A 22,880-nucleotide genomic window follows, 5' to 3' on the forward strand; every position below is an offset into this window, starting at 1 on the left:
ATTTGCCCTATCAACTACTTACTTGCTGTACTAATTCTTTCTTTTTGCTACTTCCCTTAGTGCTAGGCTTCATTATGGCTGAGTGTGCCCTGCATCTCCAGAGGTTTGACAAAAACTTAGTACGAAGGGCTTTGTGTGAATATATACTCTTGTGTGTGTGTGTGTGTGTGTGTGGAGTGCGTGTGAGAGTATATCTTGATACAGAGTTCTACACCCACTATTGGGCAGTGATGACGTTAGTGGGGATGTCGTAGTACCTAGTCCATACTATGCATAATGGAGTTGATAGTTCTATAGTCTTGTGGGTTGACTACCATGAGTATATAACATGCGCGTTCCTAAAAGGTGAATTTGGGCATGTTCCTGGATTCATCTACATATATATATATTGGGACTGGCAGTTGATACGCAACTTCACTACACATGTTTTGGAACTATAATGAGTTCTCGTGGAATAAGGGAGTAGGTCTTGAGGAGCATACATGATGCACACCTTGTGCTATTCATAGAGTCTTAGAAACTCAGTATGACTTTTATCCATAAAAGATGTGATAGAAACTCAATATGGTGGTTTATCCATGAAGATTCATCCTTGAATAAGGACATATTTTTCTGCATGAACCTGCACCTTCTCTTGGGCTTTGATGACATCTGTGGGGATGCCAAAGCACTCAGTCTATGCTATGCATGATGTTGTTGATTTGAGGCATTGTCGAGTAGGTTCTCTTGGAATCAAATTCACACTTGTTTTTTTTTGTTAAGTTAGACTTACCATTTAGAGAGGGCAAAACATGCTCAAAGGGTCCCTCCAGACAGCTCTTATGGTATTCACTCGCTGTGGTGGCCTTGAAATGAAAAGGAAATCGGTGGTATCGATTAAAAGAAATCTATACTCAGATTTCTGTGATGAGGGAGGAGGACGTGCATTAGGTATACATTTGGGCTGGTGTAAGTATACCTTGGCAATCACCTTTTATGCTACATCTTCCCACAAGGATGTGTGTCTGTATATCAGGCTCGATAAAGAGAATTCCTTTATTCAGTTGGAACAAGACATTGCAGAACTCAGATGAAAATGAAATATGTTAATTTTGGGAGATTTGAACGCATGCACTGTCACTCCACAGTTTAAAGTTGGATACCTCAGCATTTATCCATTTCCGCTTGGGGTAGATCTTGATGTTTCATTATGTGAGAGAACTTCAGTGGCTCGGAAGGAGCTCTGATTCATGCATAATAACAGTACTAGTATGCTAGTACAGAATGGAATTCCCTAATTTTGAGGCAGAGACGAGTTGACTTGCATCAAAAACAATTGTAATGCTGTCATTGATTACCTACTCCTAGGAGACCACCATCCTCCAATGTGCAACTTCTCTCCATAGGCCACTGCTTTTATGTGCACAATACGATGCACTAATGCCTAGGATGGACTTCAAGAAAGCTTGTATGTAAGCCTTGCAAGGAGTCTTGATTGGCTTTCAAACTCTGCTTGTAATGAATTTTGACAGATTGTGCACACATTGGGTTTTTAGTTGGTTTATCCGTTGACAATTTACGATGTTGTTGTAGAGCTTGACTGTGGTGAATCTATTGAGTGCATCATTGGAATCACTCTCGCTAGTTGGATGCCGCAAGATGTACTCTTTGAAACTAGCATGTGTGAAACTGCGGCGCCTATATCTGGATGGATGTGATCATTTAACAACAGCAACATTTGCTCCTGTAAGTGATACCATAATACCTTCCAAAATTGGAACGATATATAATGCGTATTTGTTTCGATGTGTTTTTTACTGAGCTTGGTTGGTTGCATGGCAGGTTGGGCTTCAATCTCTGAACCTTGGCATCTGTCCTCGAGTGACCAATCTAAAGATTGAGGCGCTGTCTATGACATCCTTGGATTTGAAGGGATGCGGAGCCCTATCTCAAGCCATTATCTATTGCCCACAACTATTGTCATTGGATGCTTTTTATTGCAGGTTACGCCTCATATTACTATATCATCTATTTGTTTTTCGGTTCATTAAGAAACTTATAACTAACTAGTTGATAGGTTGGTTTTTTTCCTTGCAGCCGGCTGGAGGATGATTGCCTTGAAGCTACAGCAACATCCTGTCCTTTGATTCAATCTTTGATCTTAGCTTCTTGCCCTTCCATTGGACCGGCTGGCTTATTAGCACTGAGAAAGCTTTGCAACTTGACCGTGCTTGACCTTTCCTACACTTTTCTCACAGAACTGACTCCAATCTTTGAAACTTGTCCTCGGTTAAAGGTCAGAATGCAAATAACTTTGTGCTTCTCTCTCTCTCTCTCTCCCTCTCTCTCTCTCTCTCTCTCTCAGGATGATATGCAAGCCTTATGCTCTTTGTACATGGATCAGCCCTTGCATCTCAGCTTTAGCAATTTAGCTTTGTCATTTTCTACCCATGATGATGTATTCCAAGACATGATGTAATCCTTTTGGTCTCATAGGTCATTTTGGCCTTTTTTAGACGTTAATATAACTTTCCTTTCCTTTCCTTTCTCTCTCTGTCACAAGGTCACCGTGAAACATTTCACGGTGAAACAAAAACATTTCACTGTCTGCTGAAAGGAAACTTTGCTGAAAACGATTCATTTTGGAATGAAACGTTTCAACACCGAGAGGTGGCCAGTGAAACGATGGACCGAAACGATTATATACATAAAATCTAAAGGTTGGGGGACCAAATCTTAAATTTCAGATTTGGGCTTTCAATTGGAAAGAGGAAGTGCAATTTCCCCCTCCAATGTGGGGGCCCAAATCTGAAATTTTAGATTTGGGCCTTCAAACTTAATTATCATAATAGCGTACAATCAAGAAAACAAAAGTAAATCATATAACCAATGGGTAATTACCAAACAGAATTTAAAGCTACAAGTCTACAATACATTATTGATTGCATCCATGGACAGTGATTTCCTCATACTTAGTCATACATGTAACATTGAAAAAAAGCATGCCTCATGAGGTCATGTCACATGACCATAATCCATTGAATCATTGACAAGTCACAAGATCAAGATTTCTAAGAACTTAAAGTTTTAACATGATTTAGTGGCAATGGGCATGCACGATTAAATAAGAAATGTAATAGTTAACTCGGCATTATTGGAGTTCAAAAAAGGAAGTGCAATACATCAAAGGACCATGACACAAATAAAGTCCTAGGCTCTCCTAGTCGTCACTATCATCACTCTCACACTCAGAGGGAGTGGGAGTAAGTCTGGAGGGTAAAGGATTTATCTCTCTTGTCCATTTAGATGGATTGTCTACATCTTCACGGCCTTCTTAGCGGGTTCCTGCTGCTGCTGCAGATGTCTCTCCAATGGATGCCTCCTCACGAGCACGGGTTGCACGGTGTGTGGAGCAGCGTGTTTGACGTGTAAATCTCATCATGTCCTCGCGGATGAAGTCGTAGACATCATCCTGGGCTATAGTTGTGACACATCAGCAAGTCTCACATCAATCTTTCTATAATTCACCTGCTTCAATGTCCAACTCACTGTACCCATAGTATCCAAACCTCCAGCTCTCTCCAACACTCGGAGGTTCGCATTGACATAAGCCAGCTTATCAAGTTGACTTGTGTTCAATCTGAAATTATGTTTAAAACACGTTAGGAGTTAGAACATTCAATATAGACATAATGTTGTCTATATTGTAAATTTATATAATATGCATATTAGAAATTACAACTAAACTATACCTGTTTCGGTCCTTTGTGTGGATATCACTCATAATGCTCCACAGTCTCTCAGCACCTGATGAGCTCACCTCTTGCGAAAGAACTCACAAGGCTAATGTCTGCAATGTGGGATTCAATCCACCAATTTTTTCCCACCAAGAGACAGGCAACGACTGATTCTCCGGATCACGTGCAATCTGGCAGGAGAAGTTACCCCTATTGCCTTTGTACTCTAAGAGGTCTTCCTCAAGATGATTTTGCATGGCCTCATGAGGGTAAACCTTCTCAATACACTCAGTCCATGCAATCAAAAGAACACGATCAGACCTCTAGCTATCACTTCTCCATGCAGGATGGAGGATGTGTGCAACACAATGGATAGGCCGACGGAACCAAGATCATCTCCTCTCAAAGATCCTCAGCATGAGAGGAATCCTACACATGCGACATGTCATGTCATAAACAAGCATTTCAAATTTTAATCATTATGATTTATTTATGAAACATGATTAAATTACGAATATTGATTCTTGAATCGTCCAAATATATTTAAGTAATACCTATCAGGGCTAATAGTCGTGGACCTTGTGATAGCTCGTCGAAGCCTCTCCATAAACTCGTAAAAGAGTCCCATGGTGGCTCCCTCACCATCAGAGAGTTGCAGCATAGGCAATAATGCACACTGTAATCCATGAGTCTTTGTCCAGAACTCGTTGTCAAAGATAGTGTTCTGGATGCTTATGGCAGCAGGCGTGGTAGACTCGGGCCACTCGATCCACTCCTGGTCAACTACCATACGCCACAGTGCATCCTTGCACTTCACTAGCCTGCACTTTGCGGTATGTAAAAGACTTGATTAAGATCATACTTAACTCTAAGCCCTAAGAAAACCAAGGAATTGATATCCAAATAGACTTACCGGCGCAAGACAAGGAAGATGTAGCAAAATCTGGTTTTCGTTGGCTTTACCAACTCCCATTGGCAGTGGGATCGGAATAAGCCAAGCGCGAATGACTTCCGAGTCACAAAGCTTATTATCTCCTTGGCTTTGTCTACCAAGGAAGCAACCCAGTGGATGCGGCCGATGTCCTCCATCATCAAATCCAAGGAGTGTGCAGCACGCACATGGTGTCCAAACAATGTGTGGATATGTGGACTCTAATATGACACCCATAGACTTGCAATTGCTTGCATTATCTGTGACCACTTGCACGACATTCTGTGGCCCAACCTCCTCGATAGCCTCATGTATGTCTCCATATTGTTTCTCCTATAGTTGAAAAAAAACATTATTAGTATTATCCTAGTTACGTGAATCTCGAGAGTCAAAAGTGATTGTTGTGACTTTCATAAAAGAAGCAACTTGTTACTTGTTGCTAGTACTTACAAGTTACAACGTACCTCTGATCCGAACTCCACAGCCAGAGACATCAATCGACCTCAAGAAGGTCGTGCCAATGCAACAAGAGACGAAGATTTTCAACAAATGCCGCTTATGGACATCTTTCCAACCATCAGAAATTATGGTACATCCATACAGGGCCCAAGAAGACCTAAGTCCCTTTAACTGATCATGCACCATATCAATCTGTCTAGTCAGCCTTGTGGTACGAAGTGCCTCTGAACCTGCTGGAGTAATGGACGCTCTTGGAGCTGCTGCGGCGGACACGGCATTCACAAAGCGTTTGTATGCTCCTCTATGAGCAATGTTGAATGCCAAGTTACATTGATAGAACAGACACTCCTCAGCAATCTCAGCCTGCTTTTTCAGACTTGGGGCCCAACTGTCATGCAATGTGTTGGGACGTGATACTGCACGTGACCTCTCCCGTGGTGCTAGACCCTCTTGTGTGGCAAGAGCCTCTCCCTGAGAAGACCCACTATGCATAGATGAAACATGAGCGTCAATATGAGTGGTGCTAGCACATGGTGTACTCGTGCTTGCACCACCACTCTCTCTTGTACCTCCCAACGAGGCAACACTCTGACTGGCCTCCTCTCGCTGTTCTCTTGGTGCTCCAACATTACGGTCAACCTCCTGTGAAGCAGGGTCTAGAAGTCTCATCTTCTCTCTTTGAACAATTGCATCAAGCGCAGCCTGTGCAATGGGGGGTTGAAGACGACCTATAATTGCCATATACCGATTGTGATCCCCACCATGCACCATGAAGATGTGCTTAGGGACTCCAACACGTGCCTTGATGCCTTTGCTGCCATCTCCCCATGCAAGGTTTGACTTTACACGTGTCACACCACCATACATCACTTGCTCACAATAAATGCAGACCGCCTTCCTAGAACTCGAACAGTTGTACTTGTTGATGACAACCGTATCGAGCCATGGGTCCCTTGCAGCTGAAGATCTCCCTCTCGCTGAGCCCGTGGTTGCTCCGCTCCGAACCATGGTGCCAAAAGAGCTAAAAGTATACACACCAACAGTTCAATAATCAATCAATCAAAATTTGATTTGGGCCTTTTTCAATTTGGGGGTCCAAATTGAGATTGCTCAAACTGGGCAACCAATTAGAGGGTTTTGTCCCAAATTGGACAAAACCCCTAGATTTGGGCATTGAATTGAATGCCCATTTCTGAAATTTCAGAAATGGGCATTTAATTTGATGCCCAAATTTGGGGGTTCTTGCAGAAATTGATAAAAATGAGAAAAACCCCCAAATTTGGGCATGAATTGAATGCCCAGTTTTGAAATATCAAAAATTTGGGCATTCAATTCGATGCCTAAATTTGGGGGTTCTTGTAAAAATTAAAATTTTCCAAATTTGGGAAAATCTCCCCCAATTTTGGGCATCGAATTGAATGCCCATTTCTGAAATTTCAGAAATGGACATCGGATTTCAATTTCTGCAAAACATGAAAAGGGTAGGCCTAGTTTTGAGGTGGTAGGATCGCTCTATAGCTAAGGACATGTTATGAGAATGATCTCATGGATCCCTTTAAGATGAGATAGTCCTTAACATTGGCTCTTCTCTTCCATGTGTACTATGTTCCTCGCCTGAATGGAGAAGAACTAAAACTTGGTTGTCCTGTGGTAAAGGCACTTCTATAATCAGCTCATATGTGGAGAGCGGGCCTCCTCCTTGCATTGTGTGTACTTTCTATTGGGTGTACTATTGAGGAATACTTGTCCCTAGTGGTATAGAGAAAGAGATATGTCTCGATTGTCGTGATTAAGTCTTTTTTTTTTCAAAATTTCAATTTTTGAAAAAAAAAGGAATCATGTGAGAGAGAGAGAGAGAGAGAAAAATGAAATGAAATGAAATGTTATATTAACGTCTTCAAAAGGCCATAATGACCTATGAGACCAGAGAGAGAAAGAAAGAAAGAAAGATTTTATTAACGTCTTCCAAAAGACCGAACTCGGCCTATGAGACAAATCGGAGTACCTGTATGGGGTATCCTCTGTCATCCCAACAAAATGAAAAAGTACTGAACAAAAAAGCTGAATCTGGGTGTGCAGGGGATGGAGCTCTACTACTAGGAGAATGCAAAGCTATATGCATGGAGTATACAATCATGATATGCAACCTAGCTAGCTCCATCCTGTACCATACTGGGGGTATAAAATGGTATACATCAGTGAAGGGGGTGTCCACAGCTCCCTGAAGAACATGCTTGGGTGTGCTTTGAGGCGAGCCAGTCGCTCCGCACCCTCTCTGTGAAACTGAGCTCTGATCTCTGTCATCTCTCTCTGGTATAGGCGTGGTGTGCGAAAGCAAGGTGTCCTCTGTCTCCTGTGGGCTGTAAGTGTCTCTGCTCTCTGGAGAGTAATTTCCTGCCGTGTAGGGACTGGGAGGGGGATGGATCTCTGAAAAAATGTAGTAATCTGTGTTTGTCGCCCCCCCTTTGGAGCTGTTTGAGCCTGTAATAATATCTCTCTGTGGCGTTGTTTGTCTAGAATGAATCTCCCCAGTATGCGCTGGTCTGCTGCCTCAAAGATCTGGTGTAGGGAATGTGGCTCTCTGAATAAAATGGGATATCTCTCTCTGATGGCTGTATATGCTCTGCATCTGCATACATAATGCTCCTCACTCTCCACCTCCTCTCTGCACAATCTGCATACCCTCTCCTCTCGGGGGATCCGTGCTGCTCTGCCAGTCTCAATCTCCAATCGGCGTGATGAAACTCTAAGCTGACCAATAGCCACTCGGGAGCCGTGTGGTAAAAAGCCCTCCATGTATCTAGGCCTCTCTATAAATCCATCATCAGTGATACTCATGAAGTGATCTCTGTAGTATAGCATCTTCAGTGGAAGAGGCTGTGTAGGCGATATCCAGGTCTCTCGTGTATAGAGCTGCCATAGATCTTGTCTCAATACTTTGTTCCTCTCACACTGAGAGAGACGGATATGTGGTGCATCCCTGTCATACTGGAATGGTGGTAGACGATCCATGTCTAGGCCATGCATTGAGAACCAATGTGTGACCTGTGCATACCACGATCGCCTCTCTCCTGCCTCAGCCAGCTGTCTAGATGCCTCAAAAGCTCTGTATGACAATCTGTCCTGTGGCATCTCTCTGAATCTGTCTAGCAGGCATATAGTCTGAAATATGGCCTCTACCATCATAGGAGGCGCAGCAAACTCTGCTCGGATAATGTCATGAGGTACTGACGGTTTGCTGCGTATCATGCGTGCCATCATGAGGGCCTGTGGTCTCTCTATCTGTGTCCACCAATGGGTAGCAAGGCTTGGCGCCCATACCACTGCTCCATATATCAATGCCGGTGTGACTAATGTGTCAAATAGCCACCCCTTCGTCCGGGGCTCCTGAAAGTGCGCCTGGTGGCACTGTCTCTCTAGCATAGCCAATGCTGCATATCCCCGTGTCAATCTAGCTCTAGTTTGCTGAACCTATGGTGAAGTGTGTGGTTGCTGCAGAGAAGGTAACCCCTAGGTACACGTATGATGTCACCATCTCCACCTGGCATCCTGCGAGAGTGAATGTCAGCTGACTCTTGCCCTGTCTCGATGTATGAAAGACCATAACCTTGGTTTTCCCAAGGTTCACAGTAAGACCCCTCTGTGTGCAGAAATCATCGAGTGCATGTAGATGCTGCTGTACACCACCTTGAGACTCAGACACTAATACAATATCATCAGCATAGAGCATAATATGTACTGAGGTACTTGCTAAATCAACTCCATCTCCGCCTCCCCGTTAATGAAGTCAGCCACCTCATCAATGTATAACCCGTGGGGGAAAGTGGGCATCCTTGCTTCACACCAATGGTGCTAGCAATAGTCTCGGACATACCTCCTGGACATCTGACTCGCCCAAAAACCTGCTCATATAATGCATAGATGCCCCATGTCATATCTGCTGGTATGCCAAGAGACTGCAGGCGTTGAAAGAGCCTCTCTCGTGGTACTGTGTCAAATGCCTTGCGGAAATTCACAAAGCAGGAATAGAGCTTTCTCTTTCTCACTCTGGCCTGATCAATCATACATCTCAAAGTGAATACATGGTCAGTGGTAGAGAAAGCTCTCCTGAAGCCTTGCCTGCCCTGATGAGCGTAAACCTGCTCGCTCAGCATATAAGCTAAGCTCTTGCTCCAACACTGCACCATAGAGTTTGGCCAGCACGTGGCCAACCATAACCGTCCTGTAGTTGCTCGGATTGAGCATATCCCCTGTTTTGTGAATCGGCACAATGGTGTGCATCGTCCACTCCGCAGGCAAACCCTCTGCGAGTGCCCTGTTAAACAGGTGTGCAAGAAAAGGAGCTAAAGAATCTACTGTATATATGAGATGCTCACCCTGCAAGCCCATATGGTCGGCGGCCCATCCATGCTGCAGGCGGCGGATAGCTTCCTGTACCATCGAGTGGGTAAAGAAGCTAGCTGTGGTAGGTCGAGGCTCCTGTGGTGGCTGAGGTATAGGTGGTTGCTGTGGGGCATGGTATAGGCCCTCTGCATGTGTGCCATGTATGTGGGTCTGCAATAGGTGTCGGGGTCCGGGGCTCTCTGAAGTGCCGCCATGAGACAGGGCTATCTCTACTCATGAAGAAATGAAATGATATATTAATGTCTTCAGAAGGCCAAAATGACCTATGAGACCAAAAAGGTTACAACTATTGGTGGATTTGATACAATGTCTGTGTAAGAAAAGCTAAAAACAACTAAACAACTAACTGAAACTGAAACAACTATGAGGAAAATATGGTACTAGGAAATCCTAATGGATAACATTTGGGAGGAAAACTCCAGCAACAAAGGTAAGCATCATACACATCACTATCCAAAGATGTCTCTCATCGGTCGATGGCGGATATCCTCAATGTCCTCCATGGTGAGTACTTTGACTCGACGTCTCCCATGCCGTGCTAGTATGGTCCTGATCCTCTGTTGTAGTCTCCGCCGTTGTCGAGATAGGCCTCTCATCTTGGGGCGCCTGGACCGCCCGAGATCTATAGCCTGATCAATCGGTGTACCTCTGGTGCGGCTATACTTTGGGGCTAGTTGCAATGCCTGCTGGCGTGACTGCTCAATCTTTGGTCGAAAGACGTCTATAATCTGCCTCTGTAGGTGTCTCTCCCCCTCTGATCCCCTCCCTCTCAAGAGACCCTCTCTATGTCTACGAAGCTCCAGCAAGTATAACCCGAGGCATCTCTGATCCTGGTATCTCATGACTTTAGAAAGTGGTCCGAAACCCTCTCTAAACAGGCAGTGAAAACGGCCTCGTATCTCGTAATATACTGGACAGTGACATATGTAATGTAACTCTGTCTCTGGCTCCATCTGGCACAGCTGACAAATTCTGGCCTCAGCTGGTACTCCTCTGAATCTGCCAGTCTCAATCTCTAGCTGGTGTGAGGATGTGCGCATCTGACCAATAGCACACCGTACCCCATGAGAAAGATGAGTATCCATGTATCTGGGTCTGATCACAAACCCATCGTGCGTGAGCAGGAGAAGATGATCTCTATAGAAAGCCATCTTCGTACCAAGCTCGTGTGTCGGCTGTATCCATGTCCTCCTAGTGTCCAGCTGAATCAAGTCTTGCCTGATAAGTCTGGTAATCTCTGCCCGTGTGAGAGAGAGGGAGGGTGCATCGAGGGAGTACTGAAATGGAGGTAGCCTGTCCATACTAAAGCCATGCAGCTGGAACCAAGCTCTCATCTGTGCATACCAACATGATCCGTCTCCCTGTGATGCCAACTGTCGTGAAGACTCCAGGGCTAAGCGAGCATATCTGTCTCTAGGGAGAGCCCAAGTGCTATGTATAAAGGAGACTGATCAAGTGAGTGCCTCTACTACCAATGGGGGGGCAGCCATCTCTGCACGGATAATATCATGTGGTACGGAGGCCTTGGCATATCTGTCTCTAGGGAGAGCCCAAGTGCTATGTATAAAGGAGACTGATCAAGTGAGTGCCTCTACTACCAATGGGGGGGCACCCATCTCTGCACGGATAATATCATGTGGTACGGAGGCCTTGGCCCTAATCATCCGGGAAATCATAGAAACCAAGGGCCTCTCCATATGTCTCCATCCATCAGTGCTACCAGCTCGGCTGTGGTGATCCACTGAGGGTCCCCATATCTCCACTCCATACAGCATGGCTGAAGTGACCAAAGTGTCAAAGAGCCAAAGCTTTGTTGGAGGTTCCTGAAACTGAATCTGCGAACACATGCTCTCTAGTCTCCCCAATGCTGCACAAGCTCTAGTCAATCAGGTCTCCGCTGCTCTCCTCAAGGAAAATAGTGGGCCACTAAAAACCACACCAAGGTAAGTATATGCATCTGTATACTCCAATGTACCTTGACCATATGTAAAGGTGGGTATTGACCTCCTAACCCACTGTGCTATGGTGTTAAACACCATCACCTTGGTTTTACCAAGGTTAACAGACAATCCACTGTCTTGTGCAAATGTGTGCAATGCATCCAAATGACGTTGCATCCCCTCTGGAGAATCTGAGATCAGCACAATATCATCAGCATACAATAACAACGGAATCCATCTCCTGAACCCTGCCTGCCCTGATGCACGTATGCCCTCTCTCTCTGCCCATCTACTCAACTCCTGCTCAAGAATAGATGCAGATGTATGGTAAGCCCCTCTCAGGGCTCTAATGAGTCTCTGAAAAAAAATTGACATCCGTGCCTATGAGAATCTCGCTCAAGCCTCCTGGATTCGACCACAACATGCCATTGCAGTTCCATACTGCCAACCCCAGGTGTTTGGTCTCATAGACCCCGCGTCCCTATTTGGGACGGCGCTCAGTGATAATGACTCTATCATCCTTGTAGATAGCCCACTTGCGTGCTCTGCGGGCCTCACCTCATGAACAGTCACCATCGCCTCACGCCGGTGTGCCACCTATGCTGGAGTGAGATCATCTCCCATGTACACCTGTGTGCCCTTGAGGGCAGCCCGCCTATCTAAGAAGGCCTGTCTGCTGGTGGCATCAGGGAATCTAATGATGAGGGGTCGCTCTCGTGTCATATCCTTTCCTGCCCTCCATGTGTCTGCAAAGGGGGGGGCGATCCTGTCCACTCCTAGCATCTGGTAAAGTGTCATGGCATCCTCCTTTGGGGAAGCCCCCGCCTGTAGCCCCCATACTCGCACATGGAGGGCCCTATCCTTCCTGCGTTTCTCCTCCTCGAGAGTCTCATGTATGATGCTCTGCGGGGGGTTTGTGCTTCTTCACCATCTCCACCCAATCTTTCTTCGTGGTCTGCAGTTCTTCCCGCAGCTTATCACTCGCAGCTTTCAACTGCTCCAAGTCAGTCCTTAAACCCTCCTGAATATTCAGTTCCCCTTCCTCCACTGTGTGGTCCTTGACCGTAGCCTTTAGGGCTTCCATTTCTGCCCGGAGTTCCCCTATCATTGGGGTAGCTTCTTGCATTTTTGTTTGTTGCAGCTGGGTCTCTTTCAACCATAGTTTTTCCATACGGCAACCATACGACAAACGCATACGGGTATGGAAGTACGAAAAAAGTACGGTTCATGAGAGACTTAAAGTATGTGAAAGCCATGATAGATGGTCTATCATGGTTTTCACAAATTGACCATGTTTCATCCGTCGTGACTTTCACACGTTGACAACTAATCTCTATGTCTAGAGAAGATGCAAACATTTTCTTTTTTGGCTGGAGTATGAAAAGTTTTTCCATACGCGACCATACACATACGGGTATGGAAGTATGGAATATTTTCCATACGAGTATGAAAAAAACTATGCTTTCAACATCTGAATCACCTCTTCCTGGTGGTTCACTTGGGTTGTGAGCTCTTCAATCCTGTTGTTCTTTCCTTGTATCTCCTTGCAGAGGCCTTCCAACTGTTTTTCATGTTGGTTCAAGACCCTGTCTAGCACCTTCTTTTGTTCGCCCCGTAATTTCTTGGTGTTGTCCTCCACTGTCTTGATGTATGCCTCCAGCTCCTGTAGGTTCATTGTGTTATTTCCCCTAGTTGCTGTCTAGGGGGCTTCAGCAAGGCCAGATGGGAAAAGGGCGTAGGGCGGAACACGCAGTGAGTGGAGGTGTGCCTGTGTACAACGCGAGCAGGTTAGCACAGTAGCTTTGCCAATACGGGTGCGCAGTGTAAGCAGGGCAGCGACGAACAGCGCGAGAGAGCGAGGGGGACCACCAGTGCGTAGTGCAAGCAACGAAGGAGCAAAGGCGTCACACCATGGACACCAGCACAGACAGAGAGAGAGAGAGAGAGAGAGAGAGAGAGAGAGAGAGAGAGAGAGAGAGAGATTTTATTATCGTCTTCCAAAAGACCGAACTCGGCCTATGAGACAAATCGGAGTACCTGTATGGGGTATCCTCTGTCATCCCAACAAAATGAAAAAGTACTGAATAAAAAAGCTGAATCTTGGTGTGCAGGGGATGGAGCTCTATTACTAGGAGAATGCAAAGCTATATGCATGGAGTATACAATCATGATATGCAACCTAGCTAGCTCCATCCTGTACCATACTGGGGGTATAAAATGGTATACATCAGTGAAGGGGGTGTCCACAGCTCCCTGAAGAACATGCCTGGGTGTGCTCTGAAGCGAGCCAGTCGCTCCGCACCCTCTCTGTGAAACTGAGCTCTGATCTCTGATCTCTGTCATCTCTCTCTGTTATAGGCGTGGTGTCCGAAAGCCAGGTGTCCTCTGTCTCTTGCGGGCTCTAAGTGTCTCTGCTCTCTGGAGAGTAATTCCCTGCCGTGTAGGGGCTGAGAGAGAGAGAGAGAGAGAGAGAGAGAGAGAGAGAGAGAGAGAGAGAGAGAGAGAGAGAGAGAGAGAGAGTTAGTTATATTAACGTCCACGGGAGGCCGAATCCGACCTGTGGGACAGATCAGGTACATCCATTTACATTCCACTCTGGGTATCGATGCCAAAGAGGCATAAAACTGAAAAAAATAAACTCAAAATGAACTCTTAAGACTCTTAAGAGTTTAAGTTACAATGGGTTCTATTGCATCTAGTTGGAAATTGAGGTTCAAAATAAAAATAGCTATATTTCATCCATGGATGGATTTGCTCTTGAGGGGGGTGGGGTACGGAATTCTTTAATGATTGCTTGTCCTCCTCTGTATATTGCCCATTTGCCATTCTTTCTTGCTTCTTTAACTTTATTCAGCTCTGCCAATCTGTTCTTGAGTTGTAGCGGGAGAGAGAGAAAGAAAGAAAGAAAGAAAGATTTTATTAACGTCTTCCAAAAGACCGAACTCGGCCTATGAGACAAATCGGAGTACCTGTATGGGGTATCCTCTGTCATCCCAACAAAATGAAAAAGTACTGAATAAAAAAAGCTGAATCTGGGTGTGCAGGGGATGGAGCTCTATTACTAGGAGAATGCAAAGCTATATGCATGGAGTATACAATCATGATATGCAACGTGCTACCTTGCTGGCAGCTGGTGCAGACGCCAAGAATGAACCATTTCAAGGGCGTTTCGCGTTTTGCGTTTCAGGCAAAGTGAAACGCATTTCGTGGTGACCTTGCTCTATTGTGAGCTTTTGAACATGGCGCGTGTTACTTGCTGAGGTGGGCTTTTGGCAATGGTGTGAGCTTGCTGCTGTGGACACCTCTTGCCCGAGAGGAGTTACCTCGGACTGGGCTTCCGCATTCTAGCATGCTTGGCGTCCCCGCCTCTCCCCCCCCCCCCCCCCACCCCAGACATCGGCCACGATCCCCTCATCAACTCCAGATTGAGGACATGCTCCACATGACGTAGTTTAGGGGGACCTCTTAGCCATACTCATTAGCCCCTCATGTTTGATGTTCCTTGTATTCCATGATGAAATTTCCATGGACAGTTTTGTATCACTCCAGTGATGTAGTTTGTATTTGTTCTATTTTATTTTCCGTTCCATGATGACATATACCATGGAGATTATTACATCACTTTGGTCTCATAGGCCCATTGGGTGTTTAGTAGATGCTTAATATATCTTTCTTTCTTCCTTTCCTCGCCGCTCGGATCATTGATTTTTCAGATCGGGGATGCTTGTACTCTATTTGATTGCGCTTTTGCCATCACAAAGATCATCTATGCGGAGGTATAGAGTTACACCTATGCAGAGAGAGGCACAAAAGCATAGAGATCTCCTATGCAGAGAGGCAGAGAGGTAGATTCCAGCTACCTCCCAGCCCACTGTCACGAGTTTCTTGCATTGGACAAAGGATAGAGGCCCTTGCCGTTGACGATGACCATGAAATAGCCCTTATCCAGATGTCCCTACTCGATGGACCAAGCAGCACACACTGACATCACATGTGCCACAAGTGCTACCCGCCTTTCGGGCATCTCCCTATATATCCCTAGATAGAGCGGTCTAGGTGTAACGAGCTAGATGCCCAATACCAACTAGTTTTAGAAGATGCTTCACCCAACTCATAGATGACAAGGACACTTAAATCCCTTTACATTGTATCATTGTTGCCGTTAAAGAAGTGTGCATTGAGACAACTAATGTTGCAGCACATGATGATTCTTGGATCATCGATAGATAATTACAGTCAAAGAATTTGGGTGTGATTTCGTAAGGAAAAGTCTCATCAAGCTTTTGGAAAGCTCAAAGAATGGCTTGCATTGGTTAAAACTAAGACATGAATAAAATTGAAGTAGTTTAGAGCAGATTAAGAAGGAGAGTTCATGTCTGATGAATCCTTGGGTTTTGCAAGGAAAGAGACATAAAGTGGCAGTTCACTACCGCTTTAAATCCTTTCGAATTGAGACAGTTAACACGGCTATGTATATTCTTAAGTGGAGTGCAACAAAGGCCGTCAAAGAGATGACTCTATTACAAAGCCTATTTGGGTAAGAAACCTGTAGTTGCACACTCAATGAAAGTTTTTGGATGTGAATGTTATGTACATGTTCCAGATGCTCAAAGAACCATATTGGATGCCAAAAGTAAGAAATGCATCTTCTTGGGTTAGAGCATGGAGTCGAAGGAATATCGGCTCAATGACTCTTAGACAAAGAAGATCATAGTCATAGTAACATGAAATGTTTTATCTGTTTGGTCATTTCAAGGTTTCGTTTCTTGTGTTTTGGCGAAAGGAAAAGGTTTCGAAATGACACTTCTTATATACACATACCAAATTTATAACATAGACAACAGAAAGATGAAGATGCATTTTTAAAGTAAAATCTATTTCAAGATATCAACTTAAATATATCAAAACACTTTGTTAAGCTAAAATTTAATTCAAGCCATTATTAGAAACATGAAATCAAAGAGCCTAGATTGTCATCATTCAAGCAAGAGTGAAGACAAAAATTGCATCTACGATGTCAAATCACATGATAGTCTCAAAGTTCACTGACTAAAATCTCAATGTCAATAGTCAAATATAAAAACCCAAGATCTCAAAATGAGTAGCTGTCAGCTGGCAGTTGCTAGCATCATGCATGGAAAATTAAAATTTAAACCGATCGCGAGTCGCTACTATGAGCTCTCGCCATCACTATCTGTAGCTAAATCACTATCATGGGGAGGAGTGCTCTATCTCCCCCACCCTTGCCACCATCTCCTTGAAAGAATCACGAGTATGACCAGTGTGGCAAAAGTCTCCATAGCTTGGCCACGGCCACCTCGTCGTGTGTATGTGCGTGGAGTAGAGGAAGTGTCATCTGTTGTAATCAAGGGTGCATCATCTGCTGCAATCAAGCGTGCACTAGTGGATACTTGCGTGACTATCCTTGATTGTGTACGAGTGACGCGTTGAAAGCTTCCCCCGTCGTCTCGAAGAAAATCGTAGACCATGTCCTCATCTTTACGCCTCTGGATAAATGATAAGTTAATTTGCTCCCCTCGCTCAAGCCCAAGCTCCAACGTCCTAAGAACTTCATGATTGATTTCCTTCACCTTCCATTGAAACATATCCTCTCTATCAACACGGGTGTCCGAGCCTTTAAGTTGCTCCAAGAGGCAAAGGTTGTCATTTATATACACCCACCTATCAAGCTGAGATGTGCTTAACATGTAACAAATTCAAATAGTTAGCTAGTTGATGTGATATAATCATATAACGAACCACATGTGAAGTCCAAAATTGTGATTAATTTTTATTTTTTAACCTATTTCTTTTCTTGTATGTATATCGTTACATATAGTTTATATGCGCTCATCCGCTCTATTAGTGTACTCCCGAGAGAGAACTCGAAGAGCCAATACTTGTAAAGTGTGAGTGATATGTTCATTTATTCTCCACCACGATACAACGAACCTTCGTTACTACAGCCTCATGGCCACATCTCGCATGAATTGATCTCGATCGTGGATGTAGAGGATAGACTCCTCTTCAATTCTACAAGATGGCATTGCTAGTTAGTTATTGGCAAGAATGTGCATGGCTTAAAGATAAGAGAAGTTATCGTACCATTGTCAAGACTCCATGTGCATCCTATTCTTTGGATTTGATGATGGAGGACATTGAAAACCTAGGGTGGCTGTAATCTACACTTAATAAGGCCACACAAATCATTAGATTCATTGCAAGGAAGACTCAAGCACTAGCTCTCTTTAGAGCTATAGTATGATCTCGTGAAACCTTCAAAGATGAGATTTGGCTATCTTTTTCTCGTTCTCCAAAGGTAGGCTGCAAGTGGTTAGCTTTTTTGGAGAGTTCATTTCCTGTTTCAATTCTCATTTTGCAATCTTAATATTTACTCGAGATTTAATTTCTTGATTATATAATTAGAATGACACAAACAAGGGACGTTCTTAGGCAGCTTGTAGTGAAGAGTGGGAGGCTTGGAAAGAAAGCTGCAAAGTTGAGACCCGGCACTAATACTACCTACATCTTGGATCGTAATTTTTGAGAGGAAACGACATCTTTAAAGATAGTCATTGTACCATTATACTTCATTTTGAGATTGTTTGATCATGAAGGAAGTACAATGATCTTACTCTACCACTACATGCATAGGCTGAAAGAAAGTATGATAAACTGTAGATTCATTTCAAATGAGAGATTTGCAATTTTTTAACTATTAGTATTACTTGCAAGTGACATGCCACCACATTATCACATCTTATTCACATTTCAAATAGATAGAATCTAAATTGGACTAGAATTTGCAAGATGAATGATCTACACTGGATTTGGACCGAGAGATGGAATTGGTTTCATAAACCAATTCACATGGTTTCTTACATGTTGCATCCTTTATACAAGGATCATCAACATTGGTTCAACCGCATTCTTATGAGTGGTTAGACATCCTATGTGGATAGGATCTTTCTCTCGGAAGAGGAAGCAAAGTAAGCATGTCGCATTTTTGCAATAACTTCTCTCAACAAATTCACCATCTTGACACAATTGGAGCCATTGTCTGTGATAACTTGGACCACATTTTGTGGTCTAATCTCCTCAATGGCCTGCCTAATGTGGCCATAAATCCACTCCCTAGTAATATTCAAGCGAGGTGCCAGTACAAGATACCAAAATATTTATCATGTGATGCTATTGCTGACCATAGAAAAACCATGCATTAGAGAAAGAGAAGAGATCATAAATTTACAAAGTTCAAACCTTTATGAAAGATTGCAGAAAACATTGACATGAAGTATAGTTGGGGACTTGGTAGTTTGTGACTCACCATGTCACTCCATCCATGTGACACTATGCTGCAATCATAATGTTGCCAACAAGCTTTCAATTAGGTGAGCTTATCCTCAATGTGCCTCACTTGATTTGTCAAGTGAGCAATCCTCGGCAATCACTGTGGATGTAGGCCTATAGCTTTGCCGTGGTGGCGGCCGCCATAACTACATTATAAAACTTTTGGGCCCAAGATCCTCCCGTAGTTACCAATTTTTCACCGCCCGCGGGTGCCCGCCCATAGGCGCTTAATTATCCACCTATAGGCGATGCTGCTGAGGAAGCACCAGGAGGGGGGTTTTTGACCCGAAGACCTCTTGGTCCCAAGCAAACACCTTCACCACTTGAGCTATCACCTCATCGGCAAGATGACCATCATTTTAACCAACATGGCTGGCTGAAACACAGATGCCCTGCAGATCCCTCCTGATGCTTGTGTCTTGCTTCAATCGCTTGCGTTGGGGCTGAATCTTGTGCATATGGTTGAGAGGCTTACAGATGAGAATGATGGGCATTAAGGCACCTATATATAGGTCCTATGATTGCTGGTCAGCAAGTTGCTACAGGCTGACAGGGCCTTTTTCAGATCGGCCATTGCCCCTTAGATTTGGTATTTTGGCACCAAATGGGTGCCCGTGGGCTATCACTGGCCTTACCCATGATCCTATAAATGCATATGTAGTCATCTTGTTGCCTTGCTTAGTGACCTTGGACGAAAAAGGCTTCTGATGCTTGTGTCTTGCTTCAATCGCTTGCGTTGAGGCTGAATCTTGTGCATAAGGTTGAGAGGCTTGCAGATGAGAATGATGGGCATTAAGGCACCTATATATAGGTCCTATGATTGCTGGTCGGCAAGTTGCTACAGGCTGACAGGGCCTTTTTCAGATCGGCCATTGCCCCTCAGATTTGGTATTTTGGCACCAAATGGGTGCCCCTGGGCTATCACTGGCCTTAACCCATGATCCTATAAATGCATATGTAGTCATCTTGTTGCCTTGCTTAGTGACCTTGGACGAAAAAGGCTTTCGCACAAGTAGACAATGCTATTCCTAAAAGACCTGACCATGGGTCTAATAAATGTGTGGGACACCTGTATATCATTATAGCTTGCAAGCGGGTAACGGCTTACACAAATTTTGACACTTGACTGGACCCTAGACCTAGATGGTGCCTGGTGACATGTCCTTGGACAAGGGCTCACAACATGCACAATGCCCATCAAAAAGGTATCCGATGTGTACTGGCTAACTAGAATGGCCACTTGGCACCCTAGTACAACAGCGTACAGGTGTGCACGTGACATGCATGCAGTTTGTCAATCCATTTCCTTTTACCTTCTCCACAACCTTCTCATGCAGCTTTTCAAGCCCTTATAAAGCAACCTATTGCCAAGGCGTGTCATAGAACATGTACATAAACACTTCCTCGTGAATGTTCACGTACATACGTGTTCCCTCAGGGTCTCTATCACCACTCCATTATTTTATAGGGAAATTTAAGTGCAAGTGCACTTTGAAACACGCACACACCACCATATGGTTTGCCACTCTATTATTCAGAACACACATGCACATTACACGCAAAAACACATGCATGCACGCTTAACGTTCTGATATATACATATTTATAGAAGAGGTATTTCTCCCTAAGGTGCTCTATTCAATATTACCATGAAGAATTGTTAGGAATGGTGCTTGTAATCGAACATATAAATTTTTAGTCTCGTGGTAATGCTTGAAACCTAGATGCCTTTAATTTCATATGGATTTGTTCCTTTTATCCAATTTGTTGTACAGACGTTGAGATTGCTAGCATGCAAGTACCTTGTTGACACTGCACTAGATTCACTTCATGGGAAGAAGACTCTACCGGAGTTGCGGGAGCTAGATTTGTCATATGGAAGCCTTGGGCAGGCAGCACTGGAAGGGCTTCTCAGTCAGTGCCCCCACCTGACCCATGTGAACCTCAATGGCTGTCTCAACCTTTACGATCTCGACTGGGAGAGCAAGCCACAGGCTTGGAAGCTTTCAATGGTAAAAGGGAAAACAAAGGTTGAAAGCATGGAGGAAGCGCATCAACGATTGCAAGCTAAGAGTTGTGCCCAGCAGCTTGAGGTGCAAGTTGAAGAGGGTGGTTTTACAGGGGGGTCTACGTCTCAATCTGACATTGTTGGGAACATTTTGTGGAAAAGGGTGGTGCAAGAACAAGACTTAGTCCCTGTCCATGCTCTCCAATATTTGAATTGTGTGGGCTGCCCCAATATAAAGAAGGTGATCATTACAGATGTGACTGGTTTTCGGGACTTATTTTCCTTGAACCTTTCCCTTTCAAGTAACATCACACAAGTCCGGCTAGAGTGCTCGTATCTCACCTCTTTGAATCTGAGGTTAGTGCATGGAGGGATCTTTCATTATGGAGGTTTTGAAGCTGGTTGTTTTCCCTTTCCTTAGAGCTAATGGCATGTTCACATGACTTTTTGGCAGCAACTGCACTGCCTTAGAGGAGCTAGACATCAAGTGCCCTCGGCTTGTCAGCCTCTGGCTTCAGGTCATGACTTTTTTTTTTGTTTGGCTAGCTTTTCAGAACTTTGGCTTGTTCTTTGTATGTCAAGCACCCCTGTGTTAAACTGTGTTTTGCAGGCCTCCAGCATTGAAGAGTCTATACTAGAAAGTGTGTTGCAAGGATGCAGTGCTCTGGAAACTTTGGATATTCGTAATTGTGCGAAGGTACGTACTTCTGTCAGCTGAACTTCTGTAACCATAGTAGTGATGTGAGAGCTAGTGCATGAAGCTAAATTGTTTCACATTTTTTTGCAACAAGTGAAGCATTTGATGCTTTTTTTTTTGGGGGGTATGGATTTGCAGATAACCTTTGAGGCTCTTGCCCAAGTGCGTGCAGCATGTCCTAGGCTGAAGCGGCTTCTGAACACTATTTCAGCAAATCACTCTACAATTTATAGAAAGTACAACCTGCCACTCGAGTTTTAGTATGCCAAAATTTTCCATTTGGCAGTATTTTTTTAGTATGGCAGGTTGACAATCTTTTGAATACTCACAAGTGATTTCTCTCTGTAAAAATCATGAGTGACATTGTCTCTCTAGAAAGTTATTCTCGCCGAGAGATATTCATTTCAATGACTCATATGCTAGCTACTTTTTTTCCCCCCCGACTGGCCTCAGGCCCATGATCCTCGCATAGTTACTGATTTTCCGCTGCATGTAGGCGCTTAATTATCCTCCCGTAGGCGATGCCGCCAAGGAAGCACCAAGGGGGGTTTTGAACCCAGGACCTCTTGGTCCCAGGCAAACACCTTCACCACTTGAGCTATCACCTCATTGGTATGGTAGCTACTCTTCATTTGTATTTTTGCACATATTTGGATTCATTGTTCAGTGTATAATGTTGTTTTGAATGCATTTTCTCATTTTTCCCGAGGTCAAGCCAAGCAGTTGAAGTCTGGCAACCTTGCTAGATTTGTAATTGCTAGATTTGTAATGGTTTGTAATTGCTAGAATTGTAATGGTAGCTTATCTTTTCTCTTTAGTTTTCCCTAGTGAGACGATTAAAGGAGCGTAATTCGGTTCTATTTAGAGATGCCCTTGCGATCCCTGAACCTTGCACACCCTTCTGAATCAGTGTTGTAGGTATTTTCCGTGATAGGTAATTCTCATCATGAGCCTATGAGCGTGTTGTAGTGGAGTCCACATTGAAGAGACTGCATTTATGAAGCTTTATGAAGCTTCTAGTCACACACTCATCATATCCTTTATCAGTCATGTTGTAGACCTTGTTTCAATTAATGTATATACACACACGCGCGCGCGCGCGCTAGCACAACGCAAAACTAAGCTTGATAATAAGACAATGAAATGCATTTTTAGTACTCGTGAAGAAATTAGTGGTTATTGAATTGACCATCGAATAGGCCATCGAATATGGATTGCAAAAGGGGAAGTTTAAGGCTAACCACAAGCTCTTGGAAATGGCTTTTACTTGAAAAGCCCTTCTTAAAACTTAGTCGTAACTTTGGTTATGAGGCTCTAAAGTTGAATAATCCATGATATTTATGTTAATAATGCTAATAAGCCTACGCCTTTATAT

The 22,880-nt window shown here is 44.1% G+C and overlaps 1 protein-coding gene across 6 annotated transcripts in view; it reads left to right on the top strand.

Moving 5' to 3' along the window:
• LOC147614517 (F-box/LRR-repeat protein 15-like) overlaps nucleotides 1-22,460 on the top strand; it is a 95,828-nt gene extending 73,368 nt beyond the window's left edge. For 3 of the 6 annotated variants that reach the window (XM_086781072.1, XM_086781071.1, XM_086781075.1), the window contains 7 exons: nucleotides 1,573-1,725; nucleotides 1,822-1,982; nucleotides 2,077-2,275; nucleotides 20,576-21,165; nucleotides 21,263-21,326; nucleotides 21,419-21,505; nucleotides 21,644-21,946. In XM_086781072.1, coding sequence (XP_086637198.1) covers nucleotides 1,573-1,725; nucleotides 1,822-1,982; nucleotides 2,077-2,275; nucleotides 20,576-21,165; nucleotides 21,263-21,326; nucleotides 21,419-21,505; nucleotides 21,644-21,766 — 1,377 coding nt within the window. In that variant the 3' untranslated portion in view covers nucleotides 21,767-21,946. Of the gene's footprint in view, nucleotides 1-1,572; nucleotides 1,726-1,821; nucleotides 1,983-2,076; nucleotides 2,276-20,575; nucleotides 21,166-21,262; nucleotides 21,327-21,418; nucleotides 21,506-21,643; nucleotides 21,947-22,001; nucleotides 22,214-22,323 lie in introns of those variants that run through there. The other 3 variants (XR_015263143.1, XM_086781073.1, XM_086781074.1) reach the window with 3 other exon arrangements.
• Nucleotides 22,461-22,880: the final 420 nt, after the last annotated feature.

Source organism: Cibotium barometz, chromosome 42 (assembly GCF_041138505.1).
Source record: "Cibotium barometz isolate CiBa-2024 chromosome 42, ASM4113850v1, whole genome shotgun sequence".
Taxonomy (NCBI): Eukaryota; Viridiplantae; Streptophyta; class Polypodiopsida; order Cyatheales; family Cibotiaceae; genus Cibotium; species Cibotium barometz.